This window comes from Bubalus bubalis, chromosome 1 (assembly GCF_019923935.1).
Source record: "Bubalus bubalis isolate 160015118507 breed Murrah chromosome 1, NDDB_SH_1, whole genome shotgun sequence".
Classification (NCBI taxonomy): Eukaryota; Metazoa; Chordata; class Mammalia; order Artiodactyla; family Bovidae; genus Bubalus; species Bubalus bubalis.
Window position 1 is genome coordinate 174,535,719 of NC_059157.1, and position 19,314 is coordinate 174,555,032.

Genomic DNA, 19,314 nt, shown 5'->3' on the forward strand with positions numbered 1-19,314 from the left:
AGCAAGGTTAGTCAGGATGAGGACCTCTAAAGAAGGCAGGAGAAACAATCAGAACACTGCAGAGACCCTGCAGAAACACTGCAAGAGAATAATTCAGAGTCCCTGGGTAGAAATGAATGAACAAGTGAATATGTGAATGAATGTCTGATGACCTAACAAAGAGTTCGTTTCATGACATTTAAATTGCTGCTGGTGCTCACAAATCAATGAAGTTAGACACTTGCCAAAATCTTTATTTGATTGCATTTTCACACAGGGACAGTGCTGTGGGAAAAACCCAGGTGAAGATAAGTTTGGTCCCTTTCTGTGGGTCTTCCCTGGTGTGTACTGGCAGCCCCATCTCCTTGACCTCCATCCCAATGGTGGGGACCAGACTATGGGTGGGGCACCAAGCCATTTTTTCAACCTAGAGAAGAAGGAGTGTTTGATTCAATTTGCATAGAGATGAAAAGTACAAGGGGGCATGGAGACACCTCAGGGTCTCCAGCCTGCCTCTGCTGCCTAGGGAAGGCTTTGAATATATTTGGAGAAGTCCATGAGGGTAAGAGAGGAGGAGGCAGGAGGGGGCAAGGACAGTTCCTCTCTTAATGGATTATCCAGAGGAGGAAATGGCACGGAAAGATGGAGAAGATTGCTCTTTCACTCTGCTTCTCATAACTGCCTGAGTGCTGATGACTTGTGAATTAAGAGTCGAGGTTTGAAGTCCACGGAAGCTGCACTTGGAATGGGTCTCAGATTTCATGTGATGAATCCGTGTGCATCTCTGCTCTTTAATTTACAAAGCTCGCCTGCCCTTTTAGCCTACAACTTTAGCTTTTTCCACAAGCACATTACAAAGCATTTTTAATGTTGAGTAGCATACTCATATTTCAACTTTATGGCTTGCATTGTTCAAAATGCAGTTATGAAAAGTATGCTTTAATAAAGTCACTTCCGTGGGTTTTTTTTTTTTTTTCTTCTGCAGCAGCTACAAGCCGTATATACTATTCAGAAATAGCTTGCCTTTGGACCTTTTCCTCTGAGATAGAAATTCATTTCACCTGGCTATAAATCAAATTCAGAGATACCTTTAATCCAGAAAAGCAGATCAAATATATTTGATAACCCTGGTGTTCAAATACCGTATCAGGAAAATAATTTTCCCTGCAAAGTACAAAGAGGAAGTGTTTTTGTAATCTCTGTGTGTGTGTGCTTGTGTATTCTACAGCAGCAGTTAAACCTTGCCTTTTGATTGGAAATATCGAGAATCCACCAAGAGAACGTTCAGCTCCCTTCCCTGGGGTGGAGCAGAGGTGACATGATTAACTAGCCGGCGCACGTGGTAAAGGGTAGCCAAGAGACCAAGCTATTTTTCAATCCAGAGAAGAAACGATGCTTGATTCAATTTGCATAGAGCCTCTAATAAGATTCCCTGGCTCTGGTCAGAAAGACTGACTGGGGCTGGGATTTCCAGGACAAACCTGCTCTCTTGGCAATAGACATTTTTAGGTGTGCTCTACCTCTCTGAACTACCAGGGACAAGCAATAATTTCTGTTTGGGGAGCCTTAGTTGTAAATGATAAACAGAATGTACTTGTAGGCAAAGAGTCAGGAGCGTTTCCTAGCTGGGTACCTCTGAACTGGTCGCTTAAATTCTCTGAGCTTTGATTTCCATATCTGTGGAGTAAAAATAGACTTGCTCTCTGAAGACCACTTACATTTAGATTTCTAAATTGCTCTGTAATTCCCAATTCTTCCTTAGTACAGTTGACCCTTGAACAACGGGGGCAGGGGGGTGGGGGGTGCAGTGGGGGCATGTTAAGGGTCCTGACTCTTCGCACAGTCAAAACTGTACACAGAACATAGAGCTGACCCTCCCTATATATGTAGTTCCTCCGTATCCGTGGTTTTGCATCTGCAGATTTAACCAACCACAGATGGTGTAGTTCTGTAGCTACTATTGAAAAAAATCCATATATCAGTGGACCTGCACAGTTCAAACCTGTGTCATTCAAGAGTCAGCTGTGGTTTTGTATGACACCCTCCCCTCTGTTTCATCTGGTTAACACATGATCCGTGGTTTTATTTCCTCATCTCCTACCTCCAGCAAGGTTTAGCATAGCCTGGACCTCACTCAGCACAGAGGGCTAGAGGAGGAACTCAAGTTTCTACCCTTTGGCCAAACTATGGAGTGAGGAAACCAGTCCATGCAAACGAAGTTCTGGTCAGGCTGGATTAAATGCCCTTGTGGCAAGCCGGGGCTGTATGAGGGAGGGAGAGCTTAGATTAGTCAGCATTCTGACTGTTCCTCCAGAGCCCAGGATCCTTGGGCTGTGTGGAGTGACAGATGGCTGTGGAGATGCATAAATAGGATCTGAATGCTGATCTGGCCACTGTTTTGTTTTTTAAGCATTAAGAAAATATTTTTATTTATCTTTGGCCACGTTGTGTGGCTTGCAGGACCTCAGTTCCCTGGTAAGAGATTGAACACAGGCCCTGGCAGTGAAAGCCTGGAATTCTAACCTTTAGAACAGCAGGCCTCCCTGACCACTGTTTGGCCAGAACAGAAAAGACCAAAGAGTGGGGGCCAATTGCATCAAATACCCACCAGCTCCTTGGCACTGGGTAAAGCACTTACTTATCATTTTAAGGGAATCCTTACATAAATAATGCTATGAGATGAGCTTTCTTTCCCCACTTTACTATGAGAAACAGACTCAGGACAGGAAAGTGACTTCTCTGAGGTCACACAGCTGGAAGATCAGAGACAGGATCTTTGCCCAGATCTCACCCTCACTCTTTTATACCAGGGATTCTAAACGTGTACATGTGCAGAATTACTTGCAAGGCTTGTAAAAACAAGAAGGGCCCAACCCTCTACTGTAGGTTTAGGGTGGATCCCAGAATATACATTTCTAAAAGGTTCTCATGTACTTGCTTGCGGGCCCAGGGGCCTCACTTGGAGAACCCTGGTCCTAGACCACAGTGCCCACATTAACCAATCCATAAGTATCTCTTGAGCTCCTACTGTGTGCCCAGCCTTGGGTCTGGTTCTATGGGGACACAGAGCAAAAAGCCAACATTGTCCTTGTCCTCATAGAGATAAGACTTTGGAGAAAAGAACAATGAACCCCATGAAAAAGAGGAGAATATCAGGTAGTGCCTCCTGGGAGCTAAAATTCTGGGTCTGGAAAGCAGGTGAGGAAGGAGGCAAGAAAGGGTAGGACGTGCTGGAGCAGGTGAGGCTGGGTGGAGAGGGGCAGGGATTCAGGGAGCAGAGGTACAGGGAGTATCTGGAAAAATGCAAAGGACTCTGAGGAAACCAGCCTGTGCAATCAGGGGGCTGATTTCAATGATTCCAGCAGCTACATTTAAGGAGCCATTACCACAGCCATCGGATCCCAGGCAGAAACTCGCCTACACCATCACATTTAATCCTCAAAATAGCCTGATGCAGTTTGTAAATAACTCCACTTAGAGCCGCTGCTCTGTGCTGCTTCCAGATCTGGATCCTAGTGATCAGGGATGTGGCTGAAGTTAGACCCCCAGACATCACCTGGCTCATTAGGCTGTATTTCTGGGGCAGAAGGAGAGAAACATGATTCGGAGGATGGTATTAGGCTCTGCCTAGCATAAGCACGTTTATACCGACTGGAAGGTGGAAGACATTCTTGTTCAGCTTTTAGCACTTTTAAGGAAGGATTCATTTTTAAATCAGAAATACTTGACCACTCGGTCCTGTTTCTCCATTCCAAACAAGGCAACTGTTGCCTTAAAGAGAGAAAAATTGAACAGGGGATATTTTCACAATTGCAGGGACCAGGAGACAGAGATAAAGGCCTCAGGAAGGGTTTTGTCAGCCCTTCCTGTATTATGTTCTGTGAAACCCTGACCAGCTGGAAATCACACCATGAAGGGTTCTGCAGCCACATAAGGTTGGGAATGGGATTCCCAGGTGGTGCTAGTGGTAAAGAACCTATCTGCCCATGCGGGAGATGTAAGAGAAGCAGGTTCGATCTCTGGGTTAGGAAGTTCCCCTGGAAGAGAGCACAGCAACCCACTCCAGTATTCTTGCCTGGAGAATCCCATGGACAGAGGAGCCTGGGCAGGCTACAGTCCATAGGGTCGAACAGAGTCAGACACAACTGAGCGACTTAGGACACACGCAAAGTTGGGAGAGGCTACATCTTGTACCCTGCTGTTAGAGCTACAAAGGATCTTTTCCAAATTAAAGGCTCCATAAAGTTTTTCAGCATAGAAAACAGCCAGCCTGTCTTGGTTTTAATTCCTCATTTCTCAAACTTAGTTGATCATTGAGTTCCCATTTGAAAATAATTTTGACCACTAGTCTTTTATGGACTGAACCCATGGCAAACACCGTGGGGCACCCTGGGCTCTGTGAATGCTGGTTGAGATGCCCAGGGGCTTCACAGTGGCATAGAGGGCATTTATCTCCCCCCACACCCTGGGGCCTATACACCTTCCCCTCAAACACCCAGGCTGTATGGCTTGAAAGTGCCCAGGTACCATTTTGTAAGCCACAAGGCTGAAGCTATCAGAAAACATTCAGGGTTGGAGTGTAGTTCCTCCAGTTCTGAATTCCTGTAGAGTCATAGGCCTAGTAAGCAATTGCTGAGTGGTGGGGACAGTGCACATGAACTCTGGGGAACATCAGCTGCTCCAAATAGGGAGGGCTCACGCAGTTGGATCAAGAAGCCCTGTGGCTCCAGGGGAAATGTAGAATCAGAAATTCTTGCTATCTTGGGCAGCCACTGGAAGCACACAAACTGGAGTGGTCTGATGTGATGCGATGGGCCAGCCCAGAGCTTGTGGAGCACAGAGCTGGCCCTGGAGACAGGCCATCAATTACAGGTTCTATTACCACCTCTATTGCTTCCTCACTATATAATCCAAGGCAAGTGGCACAGCCTCTGTAAGCCAGGTTCCTCATTAGTAAGATGGAGATAATATAGAATTGATATTCATCTGTGGGTTTCCTGAGAGAATGGAGTGAGTGAAGTTTCCCAGGGAAGGTTCTACCATGGGGCACCATTCCTGGTTGATTCCAAGGCATGTCTTAACTATCACCCCAAAGGTTCTCACACAGCATGGCCCCCAGAGTCACTTTAGCTAAAACTTAGCTCCTAAGTGCCCCTGTAAAATTTTTTCTCCAATTTTTCTGGTTCTACCTTGGTTCCCTAAGCCCAGAACCTCTGTTTTCACCTCCCAACTTGATCTTCCACACATCCATCCAATTGCCAAACCCTTCTGATTGCTTCTCAACTGTGTAGCCTTAGACAAGTCACTTAACATCTCTGGACCTCCATGTCATCAGAGAGATTTGCGAGTGAGATGCCATGAAAGATTTCTGCAAGTGAAAGGACCTTAGCCCTTTTAGGAAAGAATTCAACAAAGAGACCAAGATTATAAAGCAAGCACAGAATTTCTTAGAAGCACAGTATGTGTGGAAGAGTGTACAAAGAAGCGGTTTATTTATGGCAGAAGCTGAAGTTGGATCCTCGAAAAAGAAGAGCGCAGGTGTTCTTACATGGAGGGGTGTGAATAGGGGTAGCTTAGTTTGTGAATATGGGCTTAATCTTCCCAGGCTTAGATGGGAGTGACTCCCCTTTCCCTCTCCTATGATTGTATCATCTGTAATTCCTTATTTGGACTTCCACCAGGCTCCATTTTGAATCTTTCCCACAGCACCTACTCGAAACCCACAGGCGTGGGATAGTGTCAAAACTGCAATGCTAATCATATTATGATGATATTACAATGTGGTCACGGTTATTAGAGGATGACTTGACATCCTCTCCGCACCTGTGTTGGGTGAAGAAATCCTCTCCATCACAAGAATGAGGAGGCTGCCATGGCTGCTCTGTCTTTCATCCAATCATCTGCAGTCTGTACATTTTTACTGAGCCTGCTCCATGGTTTTCATGTCAGAGTCCCTTGCTCAGATGCTACAAAGTTTTTGTCTTGGGTGCCATTCCTCCATCATGGCCTCATTAAGTGCAGAACAAGGAGATGGCTTGCCTTCTGCATAATACCTATGCATGAGGAGCCTGTTCTCCGGCCCAGCCTTGACTTTCCCTACCTCATGCTTAAATAGCAGCTTTCGAATTTCTTAAACAATTGAAGTCTTTCCCCAAAAAGCACCCCTCTAAGAAAATCTAAGGTCTAAAACTGTCCAGAGGTTCAGGGTCTGAGATGAGGCTCAGAAATCTATACTTTTTACATCTTCCCAGGTGATATAGATGGGCAGTCAGTTTTGGGTCCCATCGGTGAATTCTTATATGTGGCAAGTTCTCAACAAATAGTATTAATAATGAACAGTAGTTGAGCAAGGAGCTGGCATTCATGTACCAGCTTAGGGCAACTTGAACCTTTTGGTCTCTTCAATTTATGGTATGTACTCCTTTTACCTTCTGGGTTGCCTAACATAACTTGAAATTATTCCCTTATGATTAAAGTGTTTGTTGCTCAGTTGTGTCTGACTCTTTGCAAACCCATGTTTGTAGCCCACCAGACTCTGTCCATGGGATTCTCCAGGCAAGAATACTGGAGCAAGTAGCCATTCCCTTCTCCAGGGGGTCTTCCCAACCCAGGGATCAAACCCAAGTCTCCTGCATTGCAGGCGAATTCTTTACCATCTGAGCCACCAGGGAAGCCCCTTATGATAAAAGCTGACTTTATATAATTTAGGACCCCAAAGACCATCCAGTTGAGATCCTTCCTGGATTCTAGTGTGGTCCAGGCATCCAGCTTGGACCTCTTCTTGGTCCTTTGTGAAAGAGAAAGTGGTAGTGACCAAAGAGGGATTCGGAAAGAAATGGGTCAGAAAGGAAATGGGAGGAGAAGGTGCGTGAAATGATGCTTCACTTCAGGGAAGTGAATCGCTGCTATCCAGGGAAGGATAGCAGAAAGGGTCGGGAGGCAACCACGGGAGCTGTTCATTCTCTAAACTGAAAGTTACTCCATGAAGTGTTGATAACTGCTGGTCTCACTCTTGGGCACAATAGAGTTTATCCCCCACCAGATAGTACACAATGTGAAGTTTAATCACCTACTACCATAGAGATGAGGCCAGAATTCTCAAAGAAACAGCACTCAGTGAATTTGAACTGTTCTTATTCTTGAAGTCATTATTACCTTGGGTTATGAGAGAATCAATCTCAGTGTGTTTTGAAATCATCTAGGTAAACTGTCTCTAAAAAAAAAAAAAAATTAAAGATTTAGATTGACATCCAAAGATTTTGGAGAATTCACAGCATGTGTGTTTGTTGCTCAGTCATGTCTGACTCTTTGCAACACCATGGACTATAGCCTGCCAGACTCCTCTGTCCACCAGGATTCTCCAGGCAAGAATACTGAAGAGGGTTGCTATTCCCTTCTCCAGGGGATCTTCCTTACAGGCATCAAATACCGGTCTCCTGCATTGCAGGCAGATTCTTTACCATCTGAGCCAACAGGGAAGCAAGAAAATTCACAGGCATTAAGGTCAAATATCAAATATGATTTGGCTAGAGACTGAAAACTTAATGATATTGTAATAAGGATACAAATGTAACAGTTCTGGTATTAGCCTCTGTTTCTACATCATTTTCACAGGCCAGTAACATTTTGGCTTGGCTGCCATTTTATGTACAGAGGTTAGCAGGAGGTGGGCTCAGCACTTAGATTCTTGCTGTAAAATGAAAAGCTTAGGAAATGAAACACACTATTAAAGGACATGCTCCCTTTTGCTTACAAATAGTCTCTAGGAAATGAATAAGATTCCCTTTAAAATATCAAGGCAAAGAAAAGGTGTAAATGGAGTAGCTGCATCAAAAACTGGACAGTTAGTGAACTCTGCATGGTGAGTGTGCTGAGTTCCTTGTACTCTCCCCTCTACTTCGGTTTGTTTGGAATTTTTTGTAATAAAAATATAAAAAATTATTCATCTTTTCCTTAAAGACAACAAAAGAAAGCTCTGAGCAAGTGTTGATTAAGTGTCTGATGTATGTTTAAGCTGTGCGGGGGCCATGACTAAGGCACAACAGCCTCCTAAAGCTGCTATAGAATGGACGTTTGTATGTATGCTTCCTTTTGGAGAGCGTGAACGAAAGTTCTGTCTTTACCCAGGATCTAGACTGGTTGCTTTTAAACAGTCTTTTTTAAACCACAAAGACTTCTGTTCAGCAGACTCTTAGGAGGAAACCAATATGTTAATAGATAGAAGGGAGCTCCTGTGGGGGAGGGTGTGTCCACGTTGTATATATGTATGCATGTGTGTGTATACATGTGCACACACACACCCTGGGGAGTTGCAGCTCAGGGGTGAACCCTGCCTGCTATCTCCTGTTCCCATCAGGGCTCCCAAGTAGGTGCGCAGAGACCCTGGGTTTCCTGACAGTTGGCTGAGATGCCCGGACTGGCGGTGTACAATACAGCTCTTGCTTCCCACTTAAGCGAAGAAATGTGGCCGGCCTGAGATCCGCATCTCTGGTCTTGAGTGCTTGGCCTTGTTAAAGAAATGAATGAGTCTGGCTGAGCACCTCATAACCTCCACAACTCCCTGTGCCAACAGATATTGATTTTGCCACCCGCAAGATCGCCCTCCATCTGACTCAGACGAAGATCATTGAGCAAGATGGCGATAAGTTCAAGACACAAACCAAGAGCACATTCCGTAACTATAATGTGGATTTCACAGTTGGGGTGGAGTTTGAAGAGCATACAAAGGGCCTGGACGACCGGAAAGTTAAGGTACTGACCGGGCTAGAGGTTTCACTGGCATGCTCTTGGTGCAGGGGCTGGGCTTTGGCTTTACAAGGGAACAACGACTGAAACAACCTGTGAGGCATCAGGAGAGGGGCACCAGGATGGACTCAATGATGCTGGATAAGCAAGTATTGAAAGTTTAGTGGGAAGAAGCAGGCTGGCCTTTAAATGAAGCTTATAAGCCAAGGAGAGATTAAAGGATACTGACCTCTCAAGTATCCAGAGTAAGAGGCTGACTCATAGACTGACATGGGCCTAGCAGGCAAAGGGAAGAGGGCAAGGGGGGAGACATAGGGCAGGATGATAATGGTTCCAACTAAACAGCATAGCTTCATCACAGGGCAGCCCTCAGCAGCAGCCAAGCATTGCCGTAGAGGATGACGGCATGTTGCTAGAGTTTTTATTCTTTTCAGGAGCTGTTGAGCATTCATATGTTCTTACATGAAATATCTCCATTTTAGATGATCCCAACTGATTTATCTATTTATCTTTTAGAAAATTGCAATGCAAATCACACCCAAAAATCAGTAGACTAGATGAAGTCAGGCTTTCTCCAGTCCTAGTAACTCAGAGAAATCTCTGTCAAGTTTGCATTTTCAGTCTCAGCCTCACCTTAACTTGCAGGACATAATCGAGGAAACCCTCTGTGCATCAGAAGGCAGACTTCCAGCTGCTTAAACTGTTTGGATATAGGGAGGCACCTAAGGCAAGCAGACAACTGAGTGCAGAGTGGGACGTGATCTCCAAGCCTGAGAACTGGAGTCTGCAGAAGAGGCAGGCCCTCACCCAAGGGGCCCTCAGGAATAAGGCAGAAATTGGTAGTAGCAGGGAGAAGTGGGGTGGTGGTGGGGAACATGAGGCCAACAGCAGGTCCTTCTCTCCTCCTGTGTCACCTCATGGTATCACAGCCCAGTGACTGACTCTTGTACTGTCCACGCTCATGCTCAGTGTGAATGTCTTTGCTTTTCCAAATGCAATTACCTGGGTAGTCCCAACAAACACAAATGGGGAGAAATCCAATCTCAGTCATGTCCACACTCACAATCAGTGTGAACGTCTTAGGTTTTCCAAATCTAATTGCATGTGGGTGGTCCCAACAAACACAAATAAGGAGAAATCCAATTTAAGGATGCCCACACCCAAATCTTAGCATCATACAAGTGCCCTGAGATTGCACAGTCCAGCACAAGCCCGTGCAGTTCATACAGGAGTGGGCAGCTTGAAGCCTCATGGTACCCACTCCCTCTGTGCCAATGCGGCCACCAGGACCTCTCTCTTGACTCCCAAGCTGAGAAGAGCTGGACTAAGGCTCCTGTGTCCAGTTATCCATGCTCTCACCTCTACAGAGGGCCAGCCTCTTGGAGGGTCACAAGGAAGCAGGACCCACCAGCCTGCGCTTCCCCTTTCCCTGTAAGCACCTCTCACCCCAGAGTCCCACTCTTTCTGGTGCTTCCAGGAGCTCCTTCAAAGTTGCAGATCTCAACTCTTCGCCCAGAGCTCTGGCTCCTCTCCTGGCATGTGGAGGAAAAGAGGTCATCATTCTCTGAGGACGACTCTAAAGCCAAAAAAGCAATATTTTATTTCTCAATCAAGTTGTCCTGAGACATTGATCATCTCAGCCATTGAGTCTGGGTTGAATGGCGTTTAGTGCCCCTGCTGAAGAAAAGTGGGAAATGGAAAGCACTTTGGAAATGTTTCCATCAGAGCAGTCTTGGCAGGAGACCTGAAGCTCAGCCCTTGTGGAATCACTCCCCAAGGGTTTGCTGGATCTTCAAGGCTTTTCTGAACTGTGTAGCTGCAAGGCCAAATCATCAGACACCAGAACTGATAGGAAGATTTGTCTCAGGATTTTTGCATCCCTCTGCTGTTCTAACCTAATCAGTTCTAAATGATTCATTTTCCTCTCACTTCTCAGTTTTGGGTGTGGGCTGTTGAAAAGCAGGCCTGTCCTCTGACTCATTCTTTTATCACCTTTGATGTTGGAGAACTCACTTTTGCTGAAATAGATCATGTCCTTTTGATCCTTCATGACTCTTAAAGGACTCCATCTGATTATGCCTACCCTTCTGTCTCTCCCTTCCGCACACTGTCCCCTCTGAGAGCCATCCATCCTCTCTCCCAGATCAGCTCTTAGCCCTGCAGAGAGAGATAATTCTCCTTTCTCACTTCTGGTTGATGTTTTGCCTGCAGCAAAAAGCCAGGGCTGATAAACATACATAACACACACACACACACACACACACACACACACACACAATGGGGAGGGGCTGAGAAGTACCCAGACAGTTTTCCCAGCCTCCAGCATGGGCTGTTCCCATGAGAAATACAACACAGAGCAGGTGCCCTCAGCACTACCTTCTTCTTGTAACCTAACTACAACCCTTTAGCTGAAGAGGGAGGGGAGAAAGTGGGTGAGTCTAAGTCTCTGATTAATTTCTATTGCTCACGCTTGATAGCACACCCGAGTGCACGCAGAAATTGCTCTGTATGCGTGTGCACATTTGCGTGTAGTGCTCCTCTCCTCCTCATCCTCTTAATCTCCAGGATCTAGGACATCACTTTCTTAACTCCGTGGGCATTTGCATGAGCCCCTCCGAAAATCTCATCCAGCAGTTTGGAGGAGAGAGGTTGGGGGTAGGGTTGCAGCAGAGGCCCTTCAGGGCCCTACAGGGCCCAGTTCTGTGATGTCCGAGGACAGGAGTGATGAAACCACATTGATCACGCATTTGACTCTTTTCTGAGGGACTCAGGGACCGCCTTCTTCCTTCCTGTGGGTTGTATACATTACTAGCTTCCTACACTTACTTATTTCTCAGAATTTAAAGCTCCATCAAAAATGCACAAGCTAGGGAGTTTTGGGGAGAATGGATACATGTATAGGTATGGCTGAGTCCCATTGCTGTCCACTGGAAACTATCACAACACTGTTAATTGGCTATACTCTAATATAAAACAAAAAGTTTTAAAAAATAAAATACACAAGCTACCCAAAGTAAAATAAAACTAAGAAGCAGTAATTGATGTTCACACCACAGAATGTCATGCAGCCATATAAAGGAATGAAGTGCATTCACACGTACTATAACATGGATGAACTTGGAAACTGTTATTCTAAGTGAGAAGACAAACCCAAAAGGCTACATATTGTATCATTTATACGAAATGTCTAGAATAGGTGAATCTGTAGAGACATTAATGGTTGCCATTAGTAGGAATTGCTAACAGGTACTGGGTTTCTTCGGAGAAGGCAATGGCACCCCACTCCAGTACTCTTGCTTGGAAAATCCCATGGACAGAGGAGCCTGTTAGGCTACAATCCATAGGGTCGCTAAGAGTTGGACACGACTGAGCGACTTCACTTTCAATTTTCACTTTCATGCATTGGAGAAGGAAATGGCAACCCACTCCAGTGTTCTTGCCTGGAGAATCCCAGGGATGGGGGCGCCTGGTGGGCTGCCGTCTATGGGGTCGCACAGAGTCGGACACGACTGAAGTGACTTAGCATAGCATAGCATAGCACTGGGTTTCTTTTGGGGGTGATGAAAATGTTCTAGATTTAATTAGTGGAGATGGCCTTACAACCCTGTGAATATACTAAAAATGACTGAATCATATACTATAAAAGGCTGAATTTTATCTTATCAGAATTATATCTCGATTAAAAAATAATGGTAGGGAAAAACAGATATAAAGATGGTGGTTAGAGTCATGATTTTGAGAAGACCCATGAGAGCCCAGGGAAAACCGACTCCTCAGGAGGGGCTCCACCTGGGGAGTCAGGAGGCAGAGCTGACGCTTAGAAGAGAACAGATGTCCTGGGGAGGGTTTTAACATGCTAATAGTGTCCTTCACTGCTCCTAATTTAAAGAGCTGTTACTTCCCTTTAAAGAAAACTTATTTAGGAGTGATTCAAATTTACAGAGAAGTTTCAAGAGTATAACCAAGAGTATCTATACACTCTTCACCAAGAGTGACCAATTGTTAACATTTTGCCTCATTTGTTTTATCATTTGTTCTTACTCTTTCTAGTATATGCACATTTTTTTCTGAGCAATCTTATGGATTACCCCTAAATAATTCAGTGTATATTTTCTGAGAATTAGAATGTTCTCTTAGTGTATATTTTCTGAGAATTAGAATGTTCTCTTATATAAGCACAGTGTAGTTATCAACCTCTATAACTTTAACATTGACACAGTACCTGTATCTAATTTACTACAAAAGGCTGTTGTTATTGTTGTTTTCTTGTGGCCATTTTCAGGGGCCTTAATGACTTCAGTGTCTTAAAGTCTCATAACATGGCTTTCTTATTGCCAGCTTTTTCTAAACGTGTTTCTGCAAAAACACATTCAGGTAAGCAGATTCATTGACTGGCTATCATGGGCTGTTTTTAATGGTGTTAACTTTGTGAGCTTCCCTGGTGGCTCAGATGGTAAAGCGTCTGTCTGCAATGTGGGAGACCCAGGTTCGATCCCTGGATCAGGAAGATCCCCTGGAGAAGGCAATGGCAACCCACTCCAGTACTCTTGCCTGGAAAATTCCATGGACGGAGGAGCCTGGTAGGCTATAGTCCATGGGTTCCCAAAGAGTCGTACATGACTGAACAACTTTACTTTGGACACAGTGATGGGGAAATTGCAGTGTGAGGCCAACTTCCTTCTCTAATTTCCTACAAGTCATCCTCTTCATCTTCATGGAACACCACTCTCCCTCTTCTACATGGCCCAGAACCAGTGGTTTTCCGCTTTTATATCCATCTCCTCAAACTCAAGATCTGTGAAGCCAATTGAATCTCTTTTTAAAGCCTCTTCCAATGCATGGATAAAGGACATCAACTAAAAGCAAATTGAGTGGTGGCATTTTAGTTCCTATAACCATTTTCTTCTCCCTTCTGATTGTTTGCTTCATGTAGGAGTGAGGCTACAGCATTATAGGTAATACCACAATTCATTAGTAACCAGTTTACTCTGGGGTCAGAATAACTTTTAGTTAATCTTGTTCCCTAACATGAGTTATTAAAAGAAGACATTGGGACAAGCCCTCATGCACCAACATTTTTCTCCTTTGTTCCTTCCACAAATTTGTTAAGCCCCTACTACCTGTGAGGCCAGGGAGCTATTGATAAATAATGAATCAGACCCCCTTTCCTGCCCTCAAAAATCTCACAGCCTCTTGAAGTAGCAGACAAGTAGATGACAATTACCATCTAGTGTCCATGTTATGGACACGTGTACACTCCGGTGATACCAGAACTAAAGCAAGAAGGCGGGATGACTAAGACACTGTCAAGAACTATCAGTGAAAAACATATACACATGCTCATTTGTTTCCCCATGTGGATTTATCCTCAAGATTCCATTTCAACAAAATCATTTAATCACAGACTTATTCAGCAGTGCTTCTCAGGGACCTCCTATATGCTGTTGACTATGCTGAGTCTGGGGCTGAAGAAATGAACAGCTGCCATGGCCTCTTCTTTTATGAAGCTTGTTGTCTCTTGGAGACAGACATTCCTTCAGCCTACATGCATTAGGTGTGGTTGATGTGTAAGACAATATGGGCTGGGGGACTGGAAGACACTGTCCTTGCCCAAACAGAAGATGTGAGTCCTTTCTTGTCTATTTGGGAGGAATCTCTGGAATATTCCAGATAATAAATTCCTTCCAAAAGGACAAAAAGAACAACCTATGAATTAAGTTTCTCTAAGACATTAAAAAATGTGAGGCTTGGGATGACCCTGAAAGAAGAAGAGATATATTTTCTTTATTAAACATGTAAAATTTTATTGCTAAATTAATTGGGGGAATATTAATATATATACACATTAAAAAAAATTAAACACTAAAAAGTGAAATTCCTTCCTATCCTGGCCCCCAGCCCCTCAGTTCCTTCCCCAGGGACAACCACTATTAAAGATTTTCTTGCCTCCTTACAGAGAACATATTCAAAACATATGCGTGCATCCCCAATCCCTCTTTCTTTCATGTACATGGCCTTCCTCCTTGCTTCTTTAACTTAAACTATACACTATGGAGACTGCGCTTCTCCATAATATAGAACTGCTTCCTCCTTCCAAGGACGGCAGAACAGGGAGGAACCACACTATATTTAACCAGTCGAGCACTGATGGGATTTATGAGGCTTCCAGGCCTTTGCTGTAACAAACAATGGTGTGATGGGCTGAGGAGTCAAATAAGGAGAAATAAAATTGTACATAAAATATTTAATTTGGTCAAGGTCAAATATTATTTTAGAAATAGGTAGACTTAACAATCTGTAGAAAACAGATTTCTACCAAAAAAAAAGATAGACCTGAAGTTGCAAGGATAGTGAATCAAAATAAACACACAGATTTGTTTATCACCAAGTGGGTTTGCAAGATAGAGGGGAAATAAATGTCTGGTCCTTAGCATAATATCATTCATAGAGGTATAATATGATTTGCACATACTTGGAAGAAAACCAGCTCACATCAGGATCATCCTTGAAGAATGGCAGTACCCACACACCACCACTGCCTGGATGGGAATGATATCATCACTTCACGTGCAAGCCTAATGTGGGCACAGAGGTGGGTGGCTTGGAGGACCACTTAGGGATAGCACAGATTGTCCTTAGGCAAGTAATAAGACAGGTAAAGAGGGAAACAGAAGGAGGATAAGTGGGGCAGGATGTGAACTTTGTAAATATGTAAATTTAATAAGAGGTTGGAGCCTTTTGTGGCATCTCCAACCCGCTCGTCAACTCAGCCAGGTTGTCCATCACAAGCTCTGCATCTCTGCTACCTTCTCTGTGCTAATTGGTCAGCAGGGCTGCCTGGAGGAAACCCAAGACCAAGGGAAAGTCCACCTCCTAGTTCTGGATGACAAGGTTAGCTTTGGAGTGATCCGTGCAGCCCCCTGCTAACTAGGGAGTTTCCCTGCCTTTATTCTTGCCCTCCAATGGGCAGTCCTCCAATGTGTTTCCTGCAGGGAGAATTCCCAGAAGTAGAATTTCTAGATCAATGTTATATTTTCAAAGGTAATGTAAAATTGCCCTCAAAAAGATTCATACTGATTTATATACCCATTGGCCCTGTATGAGGGCCCATGTTTCTCAGCATCCCCTCCAACTCAGTGTGTTATTAGACTCTTTGATCTTTGACCACAGGATGAATTGTATCTGAAAAGCAAACAACCTTAAAATGTGCATCTCTCCTATTGTAAGTGAGGTTGAATATGTTTTTTATGTTTAAAAGCCACCTGCTAGGGTAGTTTTGGTTTTGGTTTGTTTTTTCTGCCTGTACTTTAAATTTATTTATTTTTAATTGGAGGACAATTGCTTTACAATATTGTGTTGGTTTCTACCATAGATCAACATGAATCAGCCAGAGGTAAACATATATCACCTCCTTCTTGAACCCCCCTCCCATTTCCCACTCCACCTCAACCCTTTCGGTTGTCACCGATCACCAGGTTTGAGCTCCCTGCAAAATACAGCCAAATTCCCACTGATTATCTATTTTACACATGGTGATGTATGTTTCCATGCTACTCTCAGTCTGTCCCACCCTCTCCTTCCCCTCCTATGTCTACAAGTCTGTTCTTTATGTCTACGTCTCCACTGCTACCCTCCAAATAGGTTCATCAGTACCATCTTCCCAGATTCCTGTGTGTGTGTGTTAACATATGATATTTATTTTTATCTTTCTGACTTACTTCACTCTGTATAATAGGCTCTTAGGGTGTTTTTTTTTTTTCTCCTTATAAGTTGTTGGTTTGGTGTCCTGTGTTGAATTTCCTATTAGATTAATGACCTTCACCTCATTGATTTACAGGAGGGCTTCCCTTGTGGCTCAGCTGGTAAAGAATCTGCCCACAATGCGGGAGACCTGGGTTCAATCCCTGGGGTGGGAAGATCCCTTGGAGAAGGGAAAGGCTACCCACTCCAGTATTCTGGCCTAGAGAATTCCATGGACTGTATAGTCCACAGGGTCACAAAGAGTCAGACATGACTGAGCAACTTTCACTTTCACTTTGTATATAAGGAAATCAGGTCTTTGTCTGATATGAGTTACAACTACTTTTCCCAGTTTGTTATGTATCTGTTGACACTGAGGTATTTTTCCCTCCCAGAAATTTTACATGACAACATAGTTAAATTCATCATCATTTTCCCCCACTGATCTAGAATACTGTCTTTACCATATGGTAAAATGGAAGAATAGAAATCTTTCCAAGAGAACAGAACTAGCCATGATTAGCCGGTCTGGCTGGAATGAAGAGTGTGTGTGGAAAGGAGTCTGGGGAAGGGTAGAGAGGGTGATGCTGGCATGGCTGTGGCTTGAGGGCTCTGCCCTGGAGCCAAGCAGGAGCCCGAAAGTGGCTGCAGGGTCTACAGCTGCGGGTTACATGCGTTCAGTCCCCATCAAGACCATGTGTTTGATTTTGCCTGGAAACCTCTCATTGCAGACTCTGGTCGTCTGGGAAGGCGATGCCCTTGTGTGCGTGCAGAAGGGGGAAAAGGAGAACCGAGGCTGGAAGCAGTGGGTTGAGGGGGACAAGCTGTATCTGGTAAGTCTCAGGGTCCACCTAGCTCCCCTCTACTCTGCTTTTGTCAACTGCTGGTTCACCTCGCCATGCACTTTGACAAGAAAAATGGCCCTCCCTCCTCCCCTAAGCACCAGCCAAACAAGTGTGGTCATACAGTTAGAAAGTCATTCCTTTCTGGCTCAGGGGACTCCAGGAGGAACTCTATATGGCTATTTCTGTGAATGGCTGCAATTAAAAGGAAAGTTCAAAATGCTGAGTTAGGAAGCTGAAATCCAAGGAGAAATGTAGAGAGTCTGTTAAAGACCAGCTAGGGAGACATGTGAGGCACAGAATTAAGAGGCCCTGGAGGAGGCTGAGACCAGGCCTCAGTGATGTGAGCCTCAGAGGAGCGGGGTCACCATAGGGGTGGGATGTCGTGGGGACAAGTTGTACTGCGGGCAGCTGGGCCTGGGAACTGCCTGTAGACGACAGGCACTCCCCTCCCATCCTAAGGTACATCCACCTGATCCCAAAATATTTTATGTTAATTTGGCACCAGAACAGAGCAGTTGGAACAATTGCTGATTTCCTTGAATAAATTACGCCTGTCTAGATAGCTTAATTTTTCACACTTCAGTCTTTAAAATTGATGCATCCAACATTCAAGGAGTGAAAAATCTTTCACTCCTTCATGCATTCAGTCACTCATTTGTTAACTGAATGACTCATTCAGTGGATGGCTCTTCACTCGTTCATTCATTCACCTGTAGAGTCAGGCAGATACCTGCCTCCAGCGTCAGTATTCAGGTCACAGGGTGTCCTTCAGAGCCAGCCTTGCCTCACCTGAGATCTTTATTTCAGAGGCAATGTCAGCCAGTGATGAATGGGAGGGAGTCACCATGTTTTCCATCGATGGTTTTCCCTACGTGCTGGGTTTGGATGATAGATTTTTTTAATTGTAGTACAAACCCTAGTGGTCCCTGTGGCTAAGACAATGGATTCATTGTCAACTGGAAAGATTTGTGTGGTTGTCCCACACTCGTGTTTTTCCTCTCCCCTCAAAGGGTCATGAGATGCGGGTAAGGCCTGGGGACTCCCTCTGTCCAGATGAAGGCAGCATCTATTTTACCCAGGCAGGCCTGGAGGAGTCCCTCTACAGCCCAACCTACCAGAGGCCAGAAAACCCCTCACCAGGCCTTCCAAACACTCCCCTTTCAGATCCTTCCCTTCACCGTGGCTTTGCTGCCTTTTGTAAATTAAGCGATGTTGCTTTAATCATGAGAGTAGGAGAAATCCCGCCCAAGAGGGTAATTTCTTTGCATTTTTCATTTTTATAGCTGTTCAAGCTCAATTCAAGTGTCAAAATCAAATTACTGCTACCTGCAGGGCACGCCAGCTGATTGGGTCTCTGAAATGCTCTTTGCCTGGAATGACTAACTGTTCTCTTTATTCCAGCCCCCCTCCTCTCCGACTCAGACACCCAGAGGGCTGGGGGTGGGTGGAAGGAAGGCCTGGCTTGTTAGTTGCTCACCTGCTTTTTGGTGTTGCAGGAGCTGACGTGCGGCGACCAGGTGTGCCGTCAAGTGTTCAAGAAGAAGTGATGGTTTGAGGAGGGCCTGCTGAGCATGCACTCCATGCTCGCCATGAAGGGGTCTCTGCCAGCACTGGGGAGCAGCCATGGGGACCCCTCTGGTCCTGACAGAGCCCATTAAGATATCTGGGCCTCTCCCACTTCTGAGATGGTCCACACTATGTCTATGGAGTGTGTTTCCTCCCTGAATAAACCTTTTTTCTCTTTCAGTTCAGTTCAGTTCAGTCGCTCAGTCTTGTCCGACTCTTTGCGACCTCATGAACCACAGCACACCAGGCCTCCCTGTCCATCACCAACTCCCAGAGTTCACCCAAACTCATGTCCATTGAGTCAGTGATGCCATCCAACCATCTCATCCTCTGTCGATCCCTTCTCTTCCCGCCCTCAATCTTTACCAGCATCAGGGTCTTTTCAAACGAGTCAGCTTTTCGCATCAAGTGGCCAGAGTATTGGAGTTTCAGCTTCAAC

At 44.8% G+C, this 19,314-nt stretch overlaps 1 protein-coding gene and 1 non-coding gene across 3 annotated transcripts in view; one reads left to right on the forward strand and one right to left on the reverse strand.

Annotated features, from left to right (window-relative positions):
• Positions 1–19,055, forward strand: part of RBP2 (retinol binding protein 2) — a 30,991-nt gene extending 11,936 nt beyond the window's left edge. For both annotated transcript variants that reach the window (XM_006069966.4, XM_006069967.4), the window contains 3 exons: positions 8,552–8,730; positions 17,196–17,297; positions 18,806–19,055. In XM_006069966.4, the coding sequence (XP_006070028.2) occupies positions 8,552–8,730; positions 17,196–17,297; positions 18,806–18,856 (332 nt within the window). In that variant the 3' untranslated portion in view covers positions 18,857–19,055. The remainder of the gene's footprint in view (positions 1–8,551; positions 8,731–17,195; positions 17,298–18,805) is intronic.
• Positions 12,989–13,122, reverse strand: LOC112587452. Its single transcript, XR_003111953.1, has one exon. It is a non-coding gene; the product is annotated as a small nucleolar RNA SNORA33 (small nucleolar RNA).
• Positions 19,056–19,314: the final 259 nt, after the last annotated feature.